We start from the raw sequence: 26,509 nt of genomic DNA on the forward strand, positions 1-26,509 counted from the left end.
GAGTATTTTATAATATATTTGTAAGGATTTTTTCTATTGGACCTCGCAGTCAATACCAGGATACCTGCAAATGGGATACTGGAATCCCCTGGTTTAGCAACTAGGTTCTGGAGTTGGGAGCAGATATGTGGGGAAGGAAGTGTGGGAGAAGGAAAAGGGATCCTATTAGAATGGGATGGGGAAAGACTAGGAGATGTTCGGAAGCCCTTGTAGGCCTCAATATGAATTGATAACCATGAGGTATATACACTTAACTGTGCCTAGAGGCGTGACAAATGTTTCCCCGTGTGAGCGTGCATTAAGTGTGGAGATCGGTCTCCAGAATTGCCTCAGAGGGTGTTCTTTGTAAGTTTAGAGAGCTCTCAGTTTACAATAGCGAGCGTCGGGAGAAAATTATACTATAGAAACCGCAATAGGTTAGTTTTATTTCAATGTCCAACATTCGCGTAAACATAAGAAACTATTATTTAATAATAGTTCGCATGGAAACATTAATTTTATATATAAGGCCACAAAGTTGTGGTTATAATAAAAATAACTTATTTTCCTTATTCTAAGACAAAAAAGCGATGTCTGAGCATTTGATGTGAAATAATTTGCGATTAGATTTGGTACATAGGATTCCTTCCTAGTCGAATTTCGGTCACGGTGGCCAATCTCCACGTAGATCAGATAAGTACACAGAAGATATTAGTGCACAAGTGTGTGCAATACACAAGCACTCTCTGTTCCTTCTCATAGTCCGGTGATACGACGACATGACCGGACAGAGATCAGGCGCAGGACCAACAACTTTACGTGCTTTCCGAGGCACGGGGGCATCACGCCGATAACTTCCTGACTCCGAGCTGCGACTGAGTAATTTTTAAGTTGAAAAAACCCAGTCACTATTATTTTCTGGACCGACCCAGGATATGAATCCTGGATCATTCATAAAGTCCCTCAATCCCAGTTGGGGCAACATTTGCTTTGTATTTCTTACACAATTTGCCTCAAATTGAACCTTAATTACTGTTGCAAAAGCATTACATATTATGGAAATATTTTTCAGAACTTCGAGCCCGTCGCTGTTGCGCAGAAGGACTACGGCAAATTCCACAAGGGAGATTCCTACATCGTGTTGAAGGTAAGACTATTTCTAAATAAATACGTTTTTAATAACTAAGTATATCAGATGAGGTCGTTACTCCTGATGGTTACACAAGGGCGTCGCTAGGGGGGGTGGCAGGTCGGTGCTGTTGCCCCCCCAGAGATTCTTAATAAAAGTCTGCGACAGCATATGTCTGCCTTTTATGTGGAAGCCACTATGACCAAAATAGTGAGCCATTTTTGTCTGTATGTTATCGATTGTCTCGAATTCTACTGAACGGATTTTCATGAAATTTCGTATGGAGTTGACCCTGGAAAGGCTTACTTTCTATTCCGGGAAAATATATAGCGGGACTTTTACCCCGGAAAACTCCTTCAGGCATGCGCAGCTGCGAGCAATAGCCAGTAATTATACATACACCAATTATTAGTAGACCCTGAATTTATCTCTAAAAAATTCACGCTAACATCGAGAAATCTTCTAGACAACTGCAGACAAAAGGAACAACCTATCCTGGGACATATACTATTGGATTGGCAGCGAGACGTCGCAGGACGAAGCTGGCGCGGCCGCCATTTTGACAGTCGGACTCGATGATAAATTTAATGGAGCAGCTGTACAACACAGAGAGGCTTTGGGCTACGAGAGTGCGCAGTTCAAACAATGCTTCCCGTCTGGTGAGATAAATTCCTTATATTCTTACTAATAATCAAAAGACGACCAACCGATCATGTTGCGTTTGCCTGTTTAATATTAATAATATAATAATATTAGCCCTGTATTATATAGTGTCCCACTGTTGAGCACGGGCCTCCTCTACTACTGAGAGGGATTAGGTCTTAGTCCACCACGCTGGCCTAGTGGGGATTGGTATTTGGTAGACTTCACACACCCCCGAGAATTTCTATAGAGAATATCTCAGGTATGCAGATTTCCTCACGATGTTTTTCTTCATCGTTAAAGCAAGCGATAATTCACAAAGAATACACACATAACGTTAGAAAATTCAAAGGTTCAACCTGCGGACATTCGTCTCGGCAGTCCGTTCCACAACCAACTAGGCTATCGCCGCTTTTTTTTTTACTTTTTGCCTTAGTATTTCTTACTGATAATCGAAAGACGACCAACCGATCATGTTATTTGTCTGTTTAATATTACTATTTTTTTTTTCTTTTCTCTTGACTGAAAATTATGATTGTAAATGTAGGCGAATGCACGCTGTATGTCGTTATTTAAGTATGAATATTCTCTTTTATTTTCTATCTTCAAATATATTTTATGCCGCTACAGGTTTAATTGATTAGATTTTATCTTATCCCATGTTAACGGCGATATGCGTGCATTATAATAACTATTGTGACTATGTACAATAAAGACTTGGAAAAAATACAAAAGATGTACTAAACAATTGATGACAAAAAAAGCCCGGAGATTCTTTCTGCCTTACTTTTTCAGGTAGTCATCGCTTAGGTACCTAGTGAAAGGTAGGTTAGCTAGGTTAGGTTAGGTTCGACCAACTAGGCTATCGCTGCTTAATATGATACTGTGATATGTCATAATTCGGAAGGTAAGATATTTGATGTTTATAAAGCATGATAAAATGATTCATATTTATTGTCTATTTGTTCGTAACATCGTCCATCATTGTATGATCTCATCGTGTCCGTATAGAGAAGCAATTATGTCATAATTGCGGTGTAATTACAAATAGTGGGCGAAGCTATTTCATTATTACGTAGTACATTCATATTTAGAATTCCTTGTAGGAAGGAATATTATAGATAAAAGCAATAGCCTAGTTGGGTGTGGAATGGACTGCCGAGACGAATGTCCGCAGATTCAAAACCCAAACGCACCTCTAACTTTCTTAAAGTTGTGTGTATTCTTCTTGAATTATCACTTTAACGGTGAAGGAAAACATGAGGAAACCTGCATATCTTAGAAGTTCTCTATAGGAATTTTGAGGGTGTGTGAAGTCTGCCCGCACTGCAGCGTGGTGGACTAAGGCCTAATCCCTCTCAGTAGTAGAGGAGGCCCGTGCATTGGAACAGTATATAATACAGGGTTGATATTTATTGCATATCATAGTATCACGTTGTTAGTTTTATACCTTACAAGGATCGTTTATAAGACCACTCTATTGTCCGTCTGTTAAGACCCTTTTTCTCAGGAACGCGAAGAGGTATCAAGTTAAAATTTATATCAAATATTCGAGGCTACGGTTTCTTTCAGCTGCGAAAAAATCAAACTTGTAAATCAACGCGATCATAAGATATAGCCGTTTATGTCGCACATATTGCGATTTCACAAAGAATCAAAACCTATAGAGTACTTCCCGTTGACTTAGAATCATGATTTTTTTTCAAAAAGCAATGTCTTCGTAATATAAAGGGAAAAATCGTAAATATGTTTTCTAATAACAAAAAAATACGTATTTACCTTTACAAACTTATTACTTGCGGTTGTTGCTATAACCGTGTCTAGGGTTTGAACGGCAAAGTTAAGTTGGTCCTTTACCCTAGATTGTTTCCCTACTAATATTATATATGCTAAAGTTGGTGAGGATGTATGTTTGTTCCTCTTTCACGAAAAAACTACTGAACGGGTTTGTATGAAACTTTACAGTAATATTGGTTATACATCAGAATAACACATAGGCTACAATTTATAATGATTTTGTGTAATTTGATCATAGGATAATGATACATATCAAGTTAGTCGGAAAAAAAGATTATCCCGGAAAACTCCTTTCCGGGGGCAAAGCCGCGAGCAAAAGCTAGTTAAAGCAATAATGTTAAATGCTTCCTTAATGTTCCTTCCTATGAAGTTTGTAAGGAACTCTCGGTGCGCGAGTCCAACTCGCTCTTGTCCGGTTTTATTATCATTAATAAATATTTTCATTAATTTTACAATAGAAATGCAACTAAAATAGTTGATTCCGTGCATCTCTCAAAGTACTCCTTAATTTGCAAACACTATTAAATAAACAATTTAATCTGAAATATTTTAGTACTTTAATTTTCAAAAACATCTACAATTGATTTAAAAAAAAATCATTAATCTACATATTCCGATAACTCGTGCGCCGAAAATGTACGCAACGAATACTCAAGGCCGTTTGCTTGAGTTTAAACTAAATATTTCCTCTTTCCAGGTATCCAATATAAGGACGGCGGAGTGGCTTCAGGGTTCAACCACGTTGTCACCAACGCTGGAGCTGAAAAACGCATGTTTCAGGTCAAAGGCAAGAGAAATGTTCGCGTCAGGCAGGTAAGAGTTGTCGATCTTTTTTATTTTTTTCTAAGTATACAAATAGGGTTAAGTTTTTCTCATAGGGTGAGGAGGTGATCGAGGTTCCGCTATTTGATACGTAGTTCGTCCCTCCAGAGTTGCCCGGATTTATACAGGCACAGCTGAGCCTCCAATATAAGGTGAAGGAAAACATCGTGAGGAAACCTGCACATCTGAGAAGTTCTCTATAGGAATTTCAAAGGTGTGTGAAGTCTACCAATCCGCACTACAGCGTGGTGGACTAAGGCCTAATCCCTCTCAGTAGTAGAGGAGGCCCGTGCCCAACAGTGGGACAGTATATAATACAGGGCTGATATTATTGAGCCTCCAATGCACCTGATGCTAACTGGAGTCCAGATAAATTCATCGTTTTTTTTGTCATTCGAAAGTAACTCCATTGCTCGTGATGGTAAGAGTGGTGGTATCTGGTTTTGGATCTCTCATATGTGAGTCCGCCTGGGTAGCCACCGCAATGTCTATTTCTGTCAAGCATGTAGTCACTGTTGTGTTCCGGTTTTAACATTGTAGCCAGTGTAACTGGACATAATAAGATTTATCATCTCATGTCTCAGGATGGCGAGCGCAGTGGAATACCAAACAATACTTTGTAAGGTGTAGATGTTGAATGGTGTTTCTACTGTTTATGGGCTGTCGTATCACTTACCATCAGTACGGCAAGCTAGTCTCGTCATTCAAAGCAATAGAAAAAAAGAGTGGAGTCCAATAGAATGTCGAATGACGATAGATGATTACCCTTCAGTCGACACAATTATGCCTATTAGAACCGGATGAACACAGGCTCATCCCAAAACGCTTACGTGGGCCATTATGGCGGGTTTTAATACCTTGTGTACGGTCGCATTCCGGGCGGATATAAAATATATCCTACCACCAGCGAAACTACATCTACGGTTCGAGTAACTCATTGCAGTGTTTTTAATTGTAAAGTGTGTATATATAAATAACACATTAATATATTTCAGGTGGACCCTCTGATCTCCTCTATGAACAAAGGAGACGTCTTCATTCTGGATAAGGACCAGGACATTCTCGTGTTTGTGGGAGAAAAAGCCAGGAACGTGGAGAAGCTGAAGGCCATCTCAGTCGCCAATCAGATCAGAGACCAGGATCATAACGGCAGGGGACGCGTCGACATAATTGGTAAGAATATGTACTAATGATTAATAGTTTAGTAAAAATAATACTATTGGCCCTATATTATATACTGTCCCACTGTACGGGCCTCCTCTACTAAGAGGGATTTGGCCTTAGTACACCACGCTGTAGTGCGGGCAGACTTCACACACCCTCGAAATTTCTATACAGAATTTCTCAGATAAGCAGATTTGTTCACGATGTTTTCCTTCCCCGTTAAACCAAGCTATAATTCACAAATACACACATAATTTTGGAAAAGTGAGAGGTGTTTTTGGGTTTTGACGGACATTCGTTTCGGCAGTTCGTATCACATCCAACTAGGATATCGCGGGTTCATACCCTTATTTATTCATTAATACTTTAGTATGTACATAAGTATTTAAAACTTTTTATAAAATAAAACAAACATCTAATTGTACAACAGTAAAACAAATTCAGAATTTCAAATTACTTAAATTTTGGTTTTGTTATCAACGATCGTGTTTTAATCTTTAAAATAAACTTCAAACGATTTATTTTAGAGAAAGAAATTACCTAGACAACCTATTTTTTTTAAAATTCAGAAACTTTTTATTTTTATCTTATGCAGACCAGTACTCCAGCGACGTGGACACTCAGAAATTCTTCACAACCTTGGGATCCGGTACCAGAGACATCGTGCCGAAAGAAAGCGCGGGGGGAGATGACCAGGTATGTATACCCGACACTAAGAGGCAAGGCTGGTTGCTCAGCCAAGAAACACACACACCACGCATTTATTCCCGAAATGACACGCAACCAGGACACCCACTTTTCGGCAAGTATATTCCGACCCATGATAGGAGCGAGCCTATCGCCATATCTGGCACAAATTCCAGACTCCGGGCTGAGACACACACAAAAATATAGGTAGCGAAATGCAACGATTGCGAACATCTGTCCGATCCAAAGCAAAAGTGTATCGCCGACGCAGTGGTCCGCTGGCCAGCCGGTTCAGTTTCGCGCCCTTTTTCTTTTTTTTTTCGCACGACTGACCACGTCTCTTTGCCCATCACTACATAGTATAAAACAAAGTCGCTTTCTCTGTCCCTATGTATGCTTAAATCTTTAAAACTACGCAACGGATTTTGATGCGGTTTTCTTAATAGATAGAGTGATTCAAGAGGAAGGTTTATATGTATAATAATAACATCCATTAAATAGTGGAGAAATACTGTTATTTTGTTATGTTATACCCGTGCGAAGCCAGAGCGGGCCGCTATGTTTTTATATACAACGTTCACAGTTTTTCTGTAGTGTATTTAGTACCAGCATTGCACCCGTGCGAAGCCGGGGCGGGTCGCTAGTTATATTATATTAACGTTTTTTTTCCAGGAGTTCGAAAGGAATGAGGAAAATTCAGTGATCCTCTCTGAGGTATCCGACAACGGAGGCAAGGTGAAGGTCAACGCTCTGAGCAGACCTTTCCGCCAGGAGCAACTGAAACCCCAGGTGTGTATAAATACTTACAGTAAATGGGGTGGATAGGAATGCGTGCGGTAAATATGAATGAAACTACTCTTGTGATTATCAAAGTAAATTTATTATTAAGGTTATAGCTTAAGGTCCATTTTTCATACATTTTGTTTCACCTTTAATCTGGGTAACTAAACAAGTGTTGACAAGTAAAAAATTTAATACAACGAAATTTTAAAGGCCGAAATATCCATGCATATTAATTATTTTTACGTTTTTCTTTCAACTGCGAGAACTAATCACTAACTAGACGTGAATTTAAATTCTTTACTTGTCAATACTTGTTTAGTTACCCAGATTAAAGGTGAAACAAAATGTATGAAAAATGGACCTTAAGCTATAACCTCAAAACAAAGTCAGCATCTTAAGATCATCGTCACTATTAAATACATGGATATCAACATCTCAAATAATATTTTGAGTTACAACATGTGACGGATATTGGCAACTAAGAATTGTTTGATATTTACTGAAGATATTCAGCTTCAACTCGACTGATAACAGAAGCTCAATTGACAGCTCAAGTATTATTTATTAAATAATTCAAGAGCTTTAACGTAACGGTAAGCGGCGATAGCCTAGTTGGTTGTGGAACGGACTGCCGAGATGAATGTCCGCAGGTTCAAATCCCAAGGGCACACACCTCTGACTTTTCTAAAAAAATATGTGTGTGTTCTTTGTGAATTATCGCTTGCTTTAACGGTGAAGGAAAACAGCATGAGGAAACCTGCATACCTGAGAAATTCCCTATTAGGAATTTTCGAGGGTGTGTGAAGTCTAACAATCCGCACTAGGCCAGCGTGGTGGACTAAGGCCTAATCCCTCTCAGTGGTAGAGAAGGCCCGTGCTCAGCAGTGGGCAAGTATATATACAGGGCTGATATTATTAAACGCCTACTTAAGATCCTGCAATCGTGAAATTGATTTATTTATAGGGCCTTTAGAGATTAATAGCTCGATACTTTAAAGGTCAATTATTAAGTAATTTTTAATGTATTGAACTATTTAATTTACCAAGCATAAGTTGCCATTTAAAAGTTTGTTCTCAGCTAAGTCGGCGTCGTTTAATTAACAAAACGTAGTTGTCAAAACCATCATATATTGTTACTTAAGATAACATTTGAGTTGATGTTAATATGTTTATTAAATAGCCACTATCTTAAGATGCTGACTATAACAACGTCTCAGTCTATCGAGCCAGCGCATTCGCACTTAAGAGCGAAATTTATATGCATAAATTAATATGGAACACAACCGCTATTAAGTAGGTGTTTAGCACAATTCTTAATATTATTTATTACATTTTAGGAGAGTTATATCCTTGACACGATCAGCGGTAACATCTACGTGTGGATCGGCAAACAATCTACTGACAGGGTAAGTTTCATATGAACTGTATAGCTTGACCCCCTTATTCATAAAGTTATTTATCTAAGGACGGTGCATTGCTGTGATAACAAGTCTGTTTCTCAGCTTTGTTTATCTGACAGCCAATTAGATTCAAGTTGTATCTCAATATTAGCCAATCACAACGGCCCTATGTCTACGCACTGCGAAGGCGGCCATGCCGTCAGCACTGAGAAACAGACTTGTTATCACAGCAATGCTCCGTCCTCAGATAAAAACGTTACAGTTAGATGTTTATTTTATGCTATTTTTGTTTCAGGAAAAGAGCGAAGCGATGGCGAAAGCCCAACAAACTCTGAGCTCCAAAAATTATCCTAGCTGGGTAAGTTCACATCAGGGTCTGAAGGTCGATTCCAGGGGCCTTGCTTTACACCACATTTTAACCAAAGACATTAAACAGTATAGCTATAGACCGGAAATCAGAACCAAATTTGTGCCCCAAAGTTATTATATAATATAAAATAATATCAACCCTGTATTATATACTGTCCTACTATTGGGTACGGGCCTCCTCTACTAATGAGAGGGAATAGGCCTTAGTCCACCACGCTGTAGTGCGGGCAGACTTCACACACCTTCGGAATTCCTATAGAGAACTTTCTCAGATGTGCAGGTTTCCTCACGATGTTTTCCTTCACCGTTAAAGCAAGCGATAATACAAAGAATACACACATAATTCCAAAAGTTATTACCAAGGTAAATAAGTCGCTGTATTGAAATGTCCGTCAAGATGTCACAGCGTTCCTAAATATTAATACAAAAATAACATATTTACAGAAAATATACTAATATGCATCTAAAAATAGGAAGTATTTTACATTGGTGTTTTGCTATTACACAGTAGATTGAACCATTGCATGAGCGCAATATTTTTGTATAACAATCTTCCCGATGTCCGCTTTACAATATCTCTTTGGTTTTAACAGTGTGTAACACGTAATGCACACCGCGTTCAACCGCCATTTTTAATATCGATTATTTCTGTTACATTTAAAATAATAGAGACTTTCCCGTCCTCACACCCACCACTACAACTCCTGTAAGCCAGGATCAGCAGTGGCATGTGAAGCTCGGCGAGTCTCAGGGAAAACTAATTTGTCTTTATCCCGCGACGAAATTAATTCAAATATATAGGGAGGAGTTGGAAATATTAATTGTCTATTTAAATATAAAATAATAGACTAAATCGAACTTAGAAACCTACCTTATTCTAAAATATAGAGGGATATTGTAACTTTGACTTTTGGATAACCAACGACACAGTCCACAGCGTGAACACGAATGCTGTAAAGCTTCGAAATGGAGAAAATCATGATATAAATATCGCGAAAAAATTCTTCTTCAAGTGCCTCTCCATTACTGAAGGTTGCAGTCAGTTCCGTGAACCTTTCCTTGTTCGTAGCTAGCGGGAACAAATCTTCTTCTTTCTCTCTATTACTGAAGGTTGGCAGTCAGTTCCTTGAACCTCGTTGTTCGTGGCTAGCCGGAACAGTTCTTCGACCGTTTTTATTCCAGTCCACTCCCGTATATTGCGCAACTACGACTTCCTTCTCCTACACTTCTTTTTCCTGATATTTTCCCCATCATGGTTCTGGTTAAAAACATTGTTATTTCAATGGGCTATTGACGATATAAAGCTATTCTAAACTTAGCATTTCCCCTGCCCCAGGTAAAGGTGACCAGGGTACTCCAGGGTACCGAGCCGGCTGCCTTCAAACAATACTTTTCGACCTGGCGCGACGTCGGCATGTCACACTCCCGCCTGGTCTAGATTTAAGGTAAGGATTTTGAGTCAAAATATCCTTATATCGCACTCTTAATATAATAAGGACCCATTCCAAAATTGCCAATTTGCGGGAATCGTCAAACAACCAATTTCTGTTTTCGACCTTTTAGATTTTTTCCTTTTATTTTCATGCTATAGGTTTCATTTTTTACCTATCTTTAATAAGCTCAATTTTATAGCAACTTAAAAAAAAAAGGTAGCATACAAAAATTAGTTTTCCAACGACTGCCACAAGTTACCAATTTTGAAATAGGTCATTATTTTATTAAGAGTGCGATATACTAAAATGTACTATTTTTAAGTTAGGACAAATAGGGTTTTATGCATTCTGACTTATTGTGTCCGGGTTGACTCTCTTATATGTAGTACCTATATAACCATCGATATATATGTACTACGTTTGATTTGGCGTTCCGAACATTCACTGCGTCTGCCTGTGACTAGTACATAAATTATTTTTTGCAGTGTTTGTAAAATAATCTAGTAAAATAATCTAATATTTTGTTTAATCGCATCCGATTTGCGATTAAACAAAATATGTGTCCTATTTTATGTATAATATATATTATGAAAATAAATTTAAATACATTTCTTGTAACGATCATACGTAAAATAACTTTGGCTGTATGTTTTCAATTCCTTCGCCTTATACAAGTCAAAGTGATTTTTTTTAATAATAATAAAATGTGTCAGTTTCAGGTTCGTTGACCCATTGCATCAGTGCCAAAAATTACTTCACGACTTAATTTTTTATACAAATAAATAAAATGTAATCTTGTTAATGTAGTTTTATTTCATATTCCTCACTTACATATTATTAATATAAGTATCATTCTCAAATTGGAATAAAATGTCAAGAATATCAAACTAGACATTTACAGTCTTACTTATAAACTTGTTTTAGCGTTAAGAGGTGGAATTCCAATGAATGAATTCCAAATGAATAAAATAATAGCCTACGTATTGCAAAATTAATACTTTGAAAAATAAGAGACACCCTAATACTTATGCAGTCTTACTTATAAACTTGTTTTAGAGTTAAGAGGTGGATTATTCTTTACGAGGTGTTCATGATTTGTTGATAAACGGCGATAGCCTAGTTGGGTGTGGAACGCACTGCCGATAAAAATGTCCATAGGTTCAAATCTCTCTCAGTTGTAAAGGGAATCAAAACCTATAGAGTACTTTCCGTTGAGTTAGGATCATGAAATTTGGCAACGAGCAATATCTTACAGCACAAGTAAAAATCTATAAACCATATTTATTTACTTTTATAATTACAACACGCCTTTTTAGGCTGGGACGCTCAAGTGACAGCTTTATTTTATAAAGTATATACCTTGTGGTTTAAAAAAATGGGTTCACTGTAGAAACAACAGGTGGCGCTATTAATTATTTTGGTACACATCTAACAACTTGAATAAGAAGAAATCTAATTTACTATTATAAAGTTATTTGTCATTGTTGCAATAGCCGTGTCAAGGGATAGGCAATAAGTTTGTCAAGTTTGCACTTATACAGTCTTACTTATAAACTTGTTTTAGCGTTAAGAGGTGATTCAGAATTGCTTAAATAGCTGTCAAAAACATCACCGGTTCCTAGTTTAAACTTAAGAGGCAAGATGGCGGGTTTTGACTTACAGCTGATCGAGTTTTGTGTTTTAACTAAGCATAGCATTGCGAATATTATAAGTAAAACTGATAATGTAGAACTGTTTAATAAATGAAGCTTAATTTATCATTCGAGAAGTCATTCTGAATTCATCATAGCATATTTTTGGATATAGGCGTTCATGCTTTCGACACTAAGGGAAACCTGTGAATGATACTAGAGTCCCCCGTTTTATTGCAAGGACCCGGTGGAGAGTGGGGAAAGAAATTTTCGCGGGCAATAGCCTAGTTGGGTGTGGAACGGACTGCCAAGACGAATGTCCGCAGGTTCAAATCCCAAGGGCACGCACCTCTGACTTTTCTAAAATCATGTCTGTATTCTTTGTGAATTTATCGTTCGCTTTAACGGTGAAGGAAAACATCGTGAGGAAACTTGCACATCTGAGTAGTTCTCTATAGGAATTTCGAAGGTATGTGAAGTCTACCAATCCGCACTAGGCCAGCGTGGTGGACTAAGGCCTAATCCCTGTCAGTAGTAGAGGAGGCCCGTGCTCAGCAGTGGGAAAATATATAATACAGGGCTGATATTATTATTATAGACATCAATAGTCAACAGTCCTGGAGGAAGGCTGGGATGAGATAGCTGGGAAGGAAGTGTGGGGGATTGATAAGGAAACCTCTTAGGATGGGACTAGGGGAGAACAAAGGATGTTCGCGAGCCCTTATAGGTCTCAATGTGAATTGGCAACCATGAGGTACACACACTGAACTGTGTGCCTAGAGAGACAAATGTCCCCCGTGAGGGCGTTCACGAGGTGTGGTGACCTAGCGTACAAGCGTACCTCCAAACTATCGCATTCACACTAATCAAATGCAAATTGTAAATGAATATGCAATTTTAGTGCCGGATACAAGGAGCAGAAAAACAAATATTACTATTGTATTCTTGATGTAAATTTCGTTATGGGTCCCTTATTACCTGAAGTAAATAAATAAATAAATAAATTTCGAAAAGGGCACATGTCCGATTTTGTCCGAAATTCCCTGGGCGAAAAAGTTCTGGAGTGGTGATCACGAACCGGGAAACGCAGCGTAGGCAGGCCCAAACGAGATGGACCGACGATCTGGTGAGTTTCGTCGGAGTCCGATGGATGAGGGCGGCCCAGAACCGGTCCGTGTGGCGCTCAATGGGGGAGGCTATGTCCAGCAGTGGACGATTCCCGGCTGAAATGTAGCTCATTAAAACTAAAATATCTCAATACATAACAGTGATACGTCATAGTGGTTTTATTAACAACAAAAAATTACAGAAGTTTTGTAATTTGTTATTATATTTACATTTCTCGATATAGATCTAGATATTATATGTACCCTTTTCGTAATTACATATTCAATTGTATTCTTTGTGCTTGTCATTTAAAATGAAGCTACATATTTAAACATGTTCAGAATAAAAAAATACATAAATTACAATACATTGACCGTGACTGACCGTGTGACTAAGGATGACACTTTTAGAAAAATACATAACATTAAAAATTCACGAAAAATATAATCTTATTACAAACGGACTGTCGAGACGAATGTCCGCAGAATCAAAAGCCAAATGCAACTATTTTTTTTTTAAATATGTGTGTATTCTTTGTGAATAATCGCTTGTTTGATGAAGGAAACCATCGGAAACCTGTATACCTAAGTTCTTTTTAGGCATTTTGAGAGTATGTGAAAACGAGACCGTATATACACGGCCATTTATTTATTTTAATCCTATTTTCCCTTTCCATAGGTAGGTAGAGGGGTACCCCTCATTCTGCCAGCTATATTAGATAATAGAAAGCAAACGTATTGCCGTTTGCCGGGCACACTTCCAGACTCCGAACTAATTCCAAGCAAAAACCCAACACTTTACCGACCTGGAATTGAACCTGGCACCTCGTATAGTCGTATCTCTCCCGCAATACTGTGCCATTAGGCAGTTATAAATCTATACTTATATACTGATTTCAATGAAATTTGGTATGGAGATGGTTTGATATCCTGGGATATTTTGTTGTTAATGTACATATTAACGGATTCCATATACTTTACATGTAATAATATAATAATATCAGCCCTGTATTATATACTGTCCCGCTGCTGGACACGGGCCTCCTCTACTATTGAGAGGAATTAGGCCTTAGTCCACCACGCTGGCCTAGTGCGGATTGGTAGACTTCATACACCCTCGAAAATTCCTATAGAGAATTTCTCAGGTTTCCTCACGATTTTCCTTCACCGTTAAAGCAAACGATAAATTCACAAAGAATACACACATGATTTTAGAAAAGTCAGAGGTGGGATTGGGATTTAAACCTGCGGGCATTCGTCTCGGCAGTCCGTTCCACAACCAACTAGGCTATCGCTGTAATATCCTTTACATGTGCTGTAAGGTATTTCTTGCCAAATTTTATGATTTTAGGCCAAAGGTAAGTACCCTAGTTTTGATTCCTTGTGAAATTTCAAAATATGTGATATAAACGGTCATATCTTTTGATTGCTATTACATGTTTGATATTTTCACAGCTGAAAGAGAACATGGACATGATAAATGGTAGGTCTCTCATATGTGAGAGTCCGCCTGGGTAGGTACCACTAAAATGTCTGTTCCTACCGCCAAACAATGTGTAGTCACTGTTGTGTTCCGGTTTGAACATTGTAGCCAGTGTAACTACTGGACATAAGACTTAACATATGTCTCAGAATGGCGAGCGTCGTGGAATACCAAACACTTTGTAATTCAAGGTGTTGGTGTTTCTACTGTTTATAGGTATCGCTTACCATCATAACGGCAAGCTCGTCTCGTCATTTAACAATAAAAAATATATATATTTGATGCACATTTTAATTTAATATCTCTTAACGCGTTCTTGAGAAAAATGGTCTTGGCAGACGGGCAACAAGTTGATCTTATAAAAATTCCGTACCTCAATAGGAAATTCATAATTTTAATATCGGGCAAGTCTATCAAAACGCCTCAGGGTTAAACCCAAACGGGAATTTATAAGATATGGCAACGACAACCCTGATTCTTGATAAAACGTTAAATAAACAATAATAAAAAACCTGTTAGTGATAGAGATGTTGCGTAAATATCGATTAATTCGATTGTAAGGAAAGTCTCGAATTGACTTTTTTCATATGTACTGTGTACTAGATCTGGCGTTCCATACACTCATCGTTTTCGACTCAACTTTACTACTATCCGAACACCTGACTTTAGTACGTTGTCTACATTGACGGCGTGTTGTGTACGGAGTGACGCTCATAATATAAGAACTCGAGTCTAAGTGTAAACCTAGGGCCTTATTCTCTATCCCGCACGTTATTTTAACCGTGCGTAACAAGTACGTAACACAACGCATCATGTTTAGGACTATAGAAATTTGGCTTACAGAATACCATTCCACGCACATTTCTCGAAGATAACATGACACGGCCGCGTTACGCGTTTACATTATCATACAGAATAAGGGCCCTGGATGTGAATAAAAATATTAGTCAAATAAGTAAAATTATTTGTTTTTCAAGTGAATAAATAGTTGTGTTGTAATAATAGTGGTTGCCATTTTAGTTCAGATTTTGAACAAATATTTTATATGGACGTTCGTGTCTAGAATATACATCAATGATTATTTTATGTTATGATGGTTTATTTGTCTGATCTGTACATATCTATCTATACAGGGTCGTTTTGAAATTGCGTTAATAAATGAAACCACATACTTATCATCTCTGCTAACAATAAGCCAAAAAATATGAATAATCTAACCATTCACCAAAAAAACGACTGCTTTACTTTTCTAATTTTTCTAGTTTAGTACAAATATGTGTGTGTAAATATTACTGACTGGAGATTTATTTATTTTATTTATTTACACTTAATACATTTGGTATACAGGCAGCCTTAATGCCATGGGTATTCTCTCCCATTCAACCTTAAGTATAGAGAGAACGAAGGCAGGTTCCTAATAAAAGAAGTATGGAATCAATATGGAAATATGGAACACGGGTAGGCGATGTCTTGGATTAACGCATAGGCTACCTTGTATCCCGATTATTTGCTCCCATAGTAAGTAATAGGATTCTGATTTTTTTTATATTGTTGGCGATGGCAACTTACTATTGACTCTATAAATTATTACAGAGTTTTTGAGACTATCTTAATGGGACATCTGCGTGCAACACCTATAAAAAAATCGACATCTTACAAAGATCTACGTATTATTTGTTGGTGGTAGGATATTTTATATCCGCCCGAATAGCGACCGTCCACAAGGCATTAAAACCCGCTATAGTAGCCCACGTGTGTTGCGTTCTGAGATCACCCTGTGTATCTAGTTCCAATTTCTTCTTCAAGTGCCTCATCATGATTAATGGTTGGCCGTCAGCTTCTTGTATTTCTCCTTGTCATTTGCCAGGCGGAACAAGTGCTCAACGGAGGTAATATCGGTCCATTCCCAGATGTTTCTGAGCCACCATTTTTTCCTTCCCAGCGCGTTTCTTCCCCTCCCTCCACCTTGCCCATCATTATTAATCGTAACAGTATTATCTTTCGTGCCTAAAGCCGGGGCCGAGATATCCTATCTTGCGCTGGTTGAGGGTTTGCTTCATTATTCGGGGCATATTGACATTAGAATGTCTAGAGAGCACGATATCGTTCCTGACCTTGTTCCGGTTCCAACAGGCCGGCATAATTGTGACGACTGGCGGTGTAAATCATTAATCATCATTGGACCCTACTCATCAGTTGGGTCACTTTGCCGTACAAAAAATCAAATCGAATAAAACTAAAATCGATACGAAACATCACTATGCAAATCCAGTTGGGTTCTAAGAAGTCAATACATTCAAAGCGTTTGTACAATCAACAATGTTTAAAATAAATGTGATATTGTTTTTAATTAATTATGTAATTGCACAAGGAAATATTGGCGACGGAAAACTAAAGCAAATATTTAGTTGGAAACAAATAGGTTATGATATTCATGGAGTTAAATGTAAGTTTGTTTTTATTCTTTTAATTTACAAAGTAGTGCTTTTTAAATTTTTTCTTGGTTGTTTTTGTATCACGTAGTGTCGAGGAAGGGACGCGGTCCGCTGTTCATATTTGTCATTTTAACAAACTTTTGCTCGCACTTCGCAGGCGTGATAGAGTTTTTTAGGATAAAAGTCTTTCCCATGGTCTCAAACAATCTTCACACCATTTGTTTATTGCTTTGCATGAGCACGAGCTTGCCGTTCGCCTGATGATAAGCGATACGACCGCCCATAAACAGTAGAAACACCAACACCTTGAATTACAAATTCTTTGAATAGTAGTAGTGGCTTTAGCGCGCGTAAAATTAAAATTACTTTTTATCAATATTTATTTTGTTCGAAACTTACACTTTTTTATTTTACATCTACGACTCAAGTAACTTATTGTAAAGTGTTATTTCCAAGTAGATAAGTATGTGGTTTCATTTAGTAACGCGATGTCAAAATTACCCTGTATGTATATTAATATTTTACCCTGTAATTTTTTTCTCCAACAATAAAAATCTTTTTTCTTTCTTTATCTTTATTTATTTTAATTAGTATTTTTTTGTTATTCAAGTTAACTCGTAGTTTAGATATAGCTGTATATAACATAATTGCCATTTACAACGCCATTTTGACTCTTTGTTACTACATGAAACCACATGCTTATCTACTTGGAAATAACACTTTACAATAAGTTACTTGAGCCGTAGACGTAAAATAAAAGTGTTTCGAACGAAATAAATATTAATAAAACGTAATTTAATTTTATGCGCCCTAAAGCCACCAATTCTGCTCTAAGAGAATTCGTAGTAACGGCAACATCATACTTTGAGTCAGAAATACTCCCACGCACATGCCATATTCGCATTAAACTCCAAAATGATAAAAAAATCAGAAAACTAAAACCAGGATTTTTCGTGAAATATTCGTTATTAATGGATGACTTTTGGCACAATACCAGCAAAGGTGAAAACGAGTATATGTTTTCATTTTGTAACGCGATGTCAAAATGATCCTATAGAAAAGAAGGATCCTATAGATAAGAAGAATTGAAAAAAAGTGCTCAGGTAAAGTATACGTTAGGGACATCGTTGACGAATCATTTTAAGAGTTTCCTGTTTCGAACAAAACAAATATTAATAAAATGTAATTTTAATATTACACGCCCTAATGCCACTACTACAATGGTGTTCTACAACGGCGGATATCATAACTCGATTCCTGCTTCCCATTCGTAATTTATATAAAATCTAACCATCATACCATCATTAGAACGATTTGCAGACCGCATTTATACCTATTAGTCCCTTTCGAAAATCTCGTTTCGCCTGTTACCAATTCCTCGTATATTCCAGATAGAAACAGCTCAGACCACGAACGAAGACCGGACGGCATTATTTTCGACCAAGACCTAGAAGAGGAAGAGAAATTCTTCATTCAATACAACAATGTTCCTATAGGATTACAAGTGTATGCTGATAAAGTGTTTGTAACCGTGCCTAGAAGGAAATATGGTAAGATCCGAATATACTGAAAATGCTACTACCGTCAGATTTGCTGGTGGTAGGATATGTATATTTATATCCGCCCGGATAGCGTATACAAGGTGTTAAAACCCGCCATAGTAGCCCACGTATTGCGTTCCGGGATCACTCTGTGTATATCCGGGTCCAACAGGCATAATTGTGTCGACTGTTGAAGAGTAATCATCTCTCGTTAGTCGACATTCTAATGGACCCCACTCGACTTACCATCAGTAGCAGTGGAGTCGCTTTGCGGTGCCCGAAATTTATATAACATATAGAAAAATAATGTTATCATAACTTTAGTAGTATTTATTTTTTTAATGTGGATATAGTGTATATTAACATAACCTAACACATTTATACATAGTAGCAGACCATAAGGCACGATGTCGACCCGGCACATGCAGAATTTCGAGCAGAAACAATTGACTAGTTGATACCAAGCATTATTAACCTCACAAATGTAATCTTCGTCGACGGCAGCATGAGATCTATCTTCTATCCCGAGGGTCACCACACACAAACGGCGGACAGTTTCCAGCCGTGCGCCAGTGACCTCCTGATGACCCTATTAGTCGCCTCTTACCTCAGGGATACCATGGTGGAATTCTCCAAACACCCCTAATCCACAGGACGGAATATTTTCCACCTTTATTGAAAAACCGTTGGAGTTAACCGAATAAACCTTATTTCAGGAATACCTTCGACCCTTAACTACGTGGATAGAAGTGCTCCCTCTCCACTGCTGATGCCGTATCCTAGCTTCGAAGAAGTGAAGAGACTTGTTTCAGTGTATCGGCCCGCGGTGGATGAGTGTGATCGACTGTGGATGGTCGACACGGGACTTTTAGAAGTACCAGGTATAAGTTTTATGTACTCACGCCTTATATCCTCGAGGTAGAGGGTTGGGAAAAAAGTAAGCCAGGAGTTTCTTTCTGCCTTTCTTCTTCGGGTAGTCATCGCTTAGTTAGCTAGTGAATGGCGGGTAGGTTAGCTAGGTTAGGGCTCATGTCCTCACCGGTGAGGATCGCGACGGGTTTGCCTTATATTTCCCCTTACCTGCCAACCCGATCTGGCTACTTTGTTTTATGTCTTGCATTCCATAAGAATTTTGTCCCTTATTTAAAATATCCCTAGTTACATAAGTGGTCTTAAGTGTTATGTCAGAAATAATAAATATTCTTATAAATTGTTTTGACGTATAATAAGTGCAACTTTGTTCGCTTACGTAATAAATATAGTATTTTATTTTTATTTTAAATGCATCAACTTTAACTGTGCGTATTCCCAGGATGTGATTGGGGCGAGCCTATTGCCATATCGGACACAAATTCCAGTCTCCGGGCTGATACCTTTTCTACAGGGTCAATTTGACATTGAGTTACTAAATGAAACCATATACTCGTTTTCACCTTTGCTGACATTATGCCAAAAATCATGCATTAATAACGAATATTTCACGAAAAATCCTGGTTATAGTTTTCTGATTTTTTGATCATTCTGTAGTTTAATGCGATTATGGCGTGTGCGCGGGAGTATTTCTGACTGAAAGTATGATGTTGCTGCTGCAACGAATTCTCTTAGAGTGGTAGTAGTGGCTTTAGGGCGCATAAAATTAAAATTACTTTTTATTAATATTTATTTTGTTCGAAACTTACACTTTTTTATTTTACATATAAGGCTCAAGTAACTTATTGTAAACTATTATTTCCGAGTAGATAAGTTTGTGATTTCATTTAGTAACGCGATGTCAAAATGACACTGTATATTCAATTATTTCCAGGAGCTCGTAAGCAACTCCAGCCGCCTGCGATCTTGGCGTACGACTTGCCGACCGGCACACTACTGTTCAGATACGTGTTCGGTTCCGCTGTCCTGATCAACGAAAGGACTAGCGGAGGTAAATTATCCTGGATTTTATCACTTTAATACAAAAGTGCTTGCAAATTTTACTATAAGTAACGCGTAAAATGCGTTCGTAAAAAACGGCGATAGCCTAGTTGGTTGTGGAACGGACTGCCGAGACGAATGGCCGCAGGTTCAAATCTCAAGGGCACACACTTCTGACTTTTCTAAAAAAATATGTGTGTATCTTTGTGAATTATCGCTTGCTTTAACGGTGAAGGGAAACTACGTGAGGAAACCTGCACACTTGAGAAATTCTCTATTAGGAATATTCGAGGATGTGTGAAGTCTACTAACCCGCACTAGGCCAGCGTGGTGGACTAAGGCCTAATCCCTCTCAGTAGTAGAGGAGGCCCGTGCTCAGCAGTGGGCAAGTATATACTACAGGGCTGATATTATAACGCGTAAAGCTGTGGCAGTTACGTCGGGATGTTGAAGGTTGTACCACGGGGCCTTGCCGTTCCTGGTTCCATATGGCAGCTCGTTTATAAAAATAAAGAATTATTTCCTTTGAGTAAATAATATGATTGTGATGAATTGAAGTTTAATTTTATATAATAATAATAATAATATCAGCCCTGTATTGTAAACTGTCCCACTGTTGGGCACGGGCCTCCTCTACTACTGAGAGGGATTAGGCCTAGGTCCAACACGCTGGCCTAGTGCGGATTGGTAGACTTCACACACCTTCGAAAATTCCTAACAGAGAATTTCTCAGGTATGCAGATTTCCCCACGATGTTTTCTTTCTAATCCCTCTTAGTAGTAGAGGAGGCCCGTACCCAACAGTGGGATAGTATATAATACAGGGCTGATATTATTATATTGCTATCTCCAGTAATTAGAGTACTTGCCTTCCAGGTGTAATACAAAAATTCCACCCTGTGTGTAGCATTTTTGATTATCAAACCCAAAACCATTTCAGGCCTGACTTCAATAACAATTGACGTGCAACGATCGGCATGCGACGACGCGTACGCGTATGTTAACGACTTGGCAACAGAGGGTCTGGTAGTGTTTTCGCTAAAACAAAGACAGTTTTGGAGGATTAATCATCCAAGTTTTTCTCATGACGAGAGCGCCATGAACTTCACAGCTGCTGGTATGTATTTATCCCCTTATTCATAAACGTTATTTATCTAAGGACGGAGCATTGCTGTGATAACAAGTCTGTTCCTTAGTGCTGACGGTATGGCAGCCTTCGCAGCACGTAGACATAGGGCCGTTGTGATTGGCTAATATTGAGATACAACTTGAATCTAGTTGGCTGTCAGATAAACAAAGCTGAGAAACAGACTTGTTATCACAGCAAGGCTCCATCTTTAGATAAATAATGTTTATGAATAAGTGGATTATTCTTTACGAGGTGTTCATGATTTGTTGATAAACGGCGATAGCCTAGTTGGGTGTGGAACGCACTACCGATAAAAATGTCCATAGGTTCAAATCTCTCTCAGTTGTAAAGGGAATCAAAACCTATAGAGTACTTTCCGTTGAGTTAGGATCATGAAATTTGGCAACGAGCAATATCTTACAGCACAAGTAAAAATCTATAAACCATATTTATTTACTTTTATAATTACAACACGCCTTTTTAGGCTGGGACGCTCAAGTGACAGCTTTATTTTATAAAGTATATACCTTGTGGTTTACAAAAAATGGGTTCACTGTAGAAACAACAGATGGCGCTATTAATTATTTTGGTACAGATCTAACAACTTGAATAACAAGAAATCTAATTTACTATTATAAAGTTATTTGTGATTGTTGCAATAGCCGTGTCAAGGGATAGGCAATAAGTTTGTCAAGTTTGCACTTATACAGTCTTACTTATAAACTTGTTTAAGCGTTAAGAGGTGGTTAAGAATTGCTGAAATAACTGTCAAAGACATCACCGGTTCTTAGTTTAAACTTAAGAAACAAGATGGCGGATTTTGACTTACAGCTGATCGAGTAAATTTATGTTTTAACTAAGCATCGCTTTGCGATTCTTTTATAAATAATATTGATATACTTAGATACCTTACCTACAAGTTCGTAAAGAACCCTTGGCATGCGAATCCAACTCAGACTTCTTTGGGTTTTTTCTATTTGACATAGTAATAAAGCCTCTTAACATTTTTTTCTATATCAAAGAGTTCTGGTAACTTCTTTTCTATTTACAGGGAGCGTCATCAACTGGAAAGATGGCGTATTCAGCATTGCCTTATCAGAGACCAGGAAATCCATAAGGACAGCGTACTACCACCCTCTAGTGTCAACTCATGAGTTTTCAATAGACACAAGGATTTTAAAACAAAGAGGTTTCAACTTCAACAACCAGTTTAAAGTAAGTCGCAAAATGGAGCCAAAGGCCTTTCTTCAATATAATAATGAAGCGGCGATAGCCTAGTTGAGTGTGGAACGGACTGCCGAGACGAATGTCCGCAGGTTAAAAATACAGGTACACCTGTGACTTTTCAGAATTTATGTGTGTATTCTTTGTGAATTATCGCTTGATTTAACAGTGAAGGAAAACATCGTGAGGAAATCTGCATATTATCTGAAAACTTCTATATAGGAATTTAGAGGGTGTGTGAAGTCTGCCCGCACTACCGCGTGGTGGACTAAGGCCTAATTCCTCTTAGTTAGTGCAACAGTGTAACAGTGTATACTACAGGGCTGATATTATATATTATTTATAGTATATGCTGTCCTAATGGGTATGGACCTTCTCTAATATGGAGAGGGATTAGCCCTTAGTCCACCACGCTGTAATGCGGATTGGGAGACTTCACATACCCTCAAAATATTTATAGAGAACTTCTCAGGTATTCAAGTTTCCTCACGATTTTCTTCACTGTTAAAGCAAGCTATAATTCAGAAGTACACACATAACTTTAGAAAAGTCTATGGCGGTAAAATTAGTATACACACCGCCATCTCATCAACATCAATGGAACTACGAGAAGATCGATGTGGTATTGACATAATTGTAATGATACCGCATAAACAATCCCGCTAGATGGCAATAAACCATACTGACTTACGATTGTAAAAATTGGCGATGGGCAGCATATATACCACCTCCGAATAGAAACCGTCGGAGACGCCGCGGCCGGCGCAACATCTGCCTGCCTGGAAATGTTCCCCTTCCATAGAGGAACGCAACCATCTGTTCCTCTACAGAGGCGTCAAAGTCAGAGGTGTGTGCCCTTGGGTTTTGAAACTGCGAACATATATCTCGGCAGCTCATTCCACTCCCAACTAGGCTGTCTACTCGATTAGACCCAGCTTATCTATCTACTCTTCTCCAGGACCTAGGCACCAGAGGCCCGAACACACAGAGCAGTAAACACGTGTACCACGCTGGAACTCGAACCTTGTTCTTCGGTAACGTGGCCCAGGACGCTATCCTGTGTTGGAACGTGGATGTACCTTTGACTCCTGAAAACGTAGGCATAACTGTGCAGGATCATCAAAAACTTGTTTATATTAGTGGTAAGTAAAGTAAACTTTAAGTTTTTTCATGAACTATTAACACGTAACAGCTAAATTCAAAGCTATAAGAATTGCCACAACACGAACGTCGCTAAAGTAAAAACCATTAGAGTTGCCACAACACGAACGTCGCTAAAGTAAAAGCCGTAAGAGTTTCCACAACACAAACGTCGCTAAAGTAAAAACCATTAGAGTTGCCACAACAGGAACGTCTCTAAAGTAAAAGCCGTAAGAGTTGCTACAACACAAACATGGCTAAAGTAAAAGCCGTAAGAGTTGCCACAACACAAACGAATTTTTGAGAATTACAAAATTCTATTCAAAACCCCTAAAGATGCTTTTCTAGGAACATTAACCAGCCGCAGATTTACATAAATACTTTTTGATCTGTAGCCCAAAGCCCAGTGCATTTATAGAGCCCCACATGCCCTTACAAACAAGAAACTATCTATATACTCGAGACTTTCCCGCCCTCACACCCACCACTACAACTCCTGTAAGGATCAGCAGTGGCATGGTATGACACCGAGCGGTGAGGCTCGGCAAGTCTCAGGGAAAACTAATTTGTCATTATCCCGCAACGAAATCAGATAGAAAGATAGGGAGGAATTAGAAATATGAATTGTCCACTTCCCTCCAAAGCTATGCGGGTGACAAAATACATAAAAATGAATCTCTATATTCGTCATCGCATTCGAGTGAACAGATACAACAATTTCACTAATTCTTTTTTTGTTGTGTTAATTATGCGATAATTACGCGGGCCACTATGGTTTTAATACCTTATGTACGGTCGCTATCCGGGCGTATAAACAGGGTTATTTTGAAATCGAGTTACTAAATGAAACCACATACGTATCTACTTGATAACACTACAATAAGTTACTTGAGACGTAGATGAAAAATAAAAAAGTCTAAGTTTCGAACAAAATAAATATTAATAAAAAGTCATTTTAATTTTACGTCGCCCAAAGCCACTACTACTACTCTAAGTGAATTTGTTTCAGCGGCTACATCATACTATCAGTCAGAAATACACCCACGCACACGCAATATTCGTATTAAACTATAAAATTATCAAAAAATCAGAAAACTAACCAGGATTTTGGTGAAAATATTCGTAATTAATGGATGATTTTTGGGATAATGTCAGCAAAGGTGAAGACGAGTATGTGGTTTCATTTAGTAACGCAATGTCAAAATGGCCCTGTATATACTACTATGAACTCCACAATCTCAGGCTCCTGAAACTGACGCTTTCTATTTTCAAAGACCCTAAGACTATTCACACCGACATTTTTTTTCAGATATGATATTAAAAGAAGACGAAGTGTGGGTCTTGGCGAATCAGATACCAAGATTTGTGTATTCTTCCCTCGATATTAATGAGGATAATTATTTCATACTCAGGTAATCGTAAAATATATTTTTTTTTTCTTTGGTTCACAACTTGAAATATACATATATCTTACTGTTAAATATAATCTATATATATAAAAGAAAGTGGTGTTAGTTACACTATTTTAACTCAAGAACGGATGAACCGATTTGGCTGAAAATTGGTGGAGAGGTAGCTTGGAACCAGGAGACGGACATAGAATAGAAGACTTTTTATCCCGTCCCACGGGAACGGGACCTGACATAAGACGTGGTATAAGAAAGCAAAATTTGGTATGGAGATAGTATAAGACTCTGGGAAGGTTATAGGCTACTATCCCAGGAAAATATATAGTGGGACTGTTATCCCGGAAAACTCCATCACGCGGGCGAAGCCGCGAGCAAAAGATAGTTTATCATAAATGTAAAATTTTGGTGCAATTCCTAATAGTGAAGACAACAACGAACATTTTAGTTTTCGAAGTTTATCGCGATTTTTTTAACCGACTTCATACAATAACTTAAGGCTTATTTATCATAACAGTTATTTATTATTTTTCAGCGGGAATGCGCAAGATTTGATTCGCGGCACAGTTTGTGATAAATAAACACTGAGAAATAAATTGTTTTGTACGAACAAGTGTATTATTTAACTAGCTTAAGGATTACCTGGGGTGAATGGGGATGAAACTTGTCTAGCGATAGTTTAATTTTGACAATAACTCTATATGTAATCTATACTATTATATAAAGCTGAAGAGTTTGTTTGTTTGAACGCGCTAATCTCAGGAACTACCGGTTCCAATTGAAAAATTCTTCTAGTGTTGGATAGCCTATTTATCGAGGAAGGCTATAGGCAATATATCATCACGTTATGATCAATAGGAGCGGAGCAGTGATGCTGTAATGTGTGAGATATCGTTATATGAATATGTTAGGGTAACAAACATCAACCTTGAGGTTTGTTTCACAAATAATAAATATTAAATAAAGCCTTTGGAACTGACTGCTGAGTCGAATGTAGGTTCAAAGCCCAAGGACACGTATCAATGACTTTTATTGTATTCTTTGTGAATTATCGCTTGGTTTAACGGTGAAGGAAAACAGTGAGGAAACCAGCATACACGAGAAGTTCTTTATAAGAATTTTGAGGGTGTGTGAAGTCGACCAACCAGCACTCGGTAAATCTTCTTCAATAAATGGGCTATTAAACACTAAAACAATTTTTCAATTCGAACTAATGGTTCCTGAGATTATTCAAACGGCATAGATTTACGAAGTTTTATATTGCACGCCATCTAGCTTAATATATCGGAACTAGTACAT

General features: G+C 38.0%; 2 protein-coding genes across 3 annotated transcripts in view; both read left to right on the plus strand.

The window, feature by feature from the left end:
- LOC115451348 (gelsolin) overlaps positions 1–11,004 on the plus strand; it is a 28,315-nt gene extending 17,311 nt beyond the window's left edge. Inside the window, exons 4-13 of one of the 2 annotated variants that reach the window (XM_037447392.1) lie at positions 1,052–1,126; positions 1,575–1,767; positions 4,245–4,360; positions 5,365–5,542; positions 6,129–6,229; positions 6,893–7,009; positions 8,341–8,409; positions 8,699–8,761; positions 10,109–10,217; positions 10,919–11,004. In XM_037447392.1, the coding sequence (XP_037303289.1) occupies positions 1,052–1,126; positions 1,575–1,767; positions 4,245–4,360; positions 5,365–5,542; positions 6,129–6,229; positions 6,893–7,009; positions 8,341–8,409; positions 8,699–8,761; positions 10,109–10,210 (1,014 nt within the window). In that variant the 3' untranslated portion in view covers positions 10,211–10,217; positions 10,919–11,004. The remainder of the gene's footprint in view (positions 1–1,051; positions 1,127–1,574; positions 1,768–4,244; positions 4,361–5,364; positions 5,543–6,128; positions 6,230–6,892; positions 7,010–8,340; positions 8,410–8,698; positions 8,762–10,108; positions 10,218–10,918) is intronic. The other variant, XM_037447398.1, reaches the window with a different exon arrangement.
- A 5,690-nt stretch (positions 11,005–16,694) lies between these two features.
- LOC115451342 (L-dopachrome tautomerase yellow-f2) lies at positions 16,695–25,820 on the plus strand. Its single transcript, XM_037436434.1, has 9 exons — positions 16,695–16,871; positions 18,252–18,410; positions 19,118–19,282; positions 20,206–20,322; positions 21,252–21,428; positions 22,492–22,655; positions 23,623–23,806; positions 25,114–25,216; positions 25,746–25,820. The coding sequence occupies exons 1-9, from the start codon at positions 16,745–16,747 to the stop codon at positions 25,789–25,791; spliced, it is 1,242 nt and encodes a 413-aa protein (XP_037292331.1). The 5' UTR covers positions 16,695–16,744; the 3' UTR covers positions 25,792–25,820.
- Positions 25,821–26,509: the final 689 nt, after the last annotated feature.

Source organism: Manduca sexta, chromosome 1 (assembly GCF_014839805.1).
Source record: "Manduca sexta isolate Smith_Timp_Sample1 chromosome 1, JHU_Msex_v1.0, whole genome shotgun sequence".
In the NCBI taxonomy this organism is placed as follows: domain Eukaryota; kingdom Metazoa; phylum Arthropoda; class Insecta; order Lepidoptera; family Sphingidae; genus Manduca; species Manduca sexta.

Bases quoted from the DNA above. Each gene is read 5' to 3' on its own strand.
- LOC115451342 (XM_037436434.1), top strand. From the start codon at position 16,745: ATGTTTAAAATAAATGTGATATTGTTTTTAATTAATTATGTAATTGCA. The intron at 19,283-20,205 runs GTATAAGTTTTA...AATTATTTCCAG, and splicing joins GGGACTTTTAGAAGTACCAG to GAGCTCGTAAGCAACTCCAG. The intron at 23,807-25,113 runs GTAAGTAAAGTA...ATTTTTTTTCAG, and splicing joins AAAACTTGTTTATATTAGTG to ATATGATATTAAAAGAAGAC.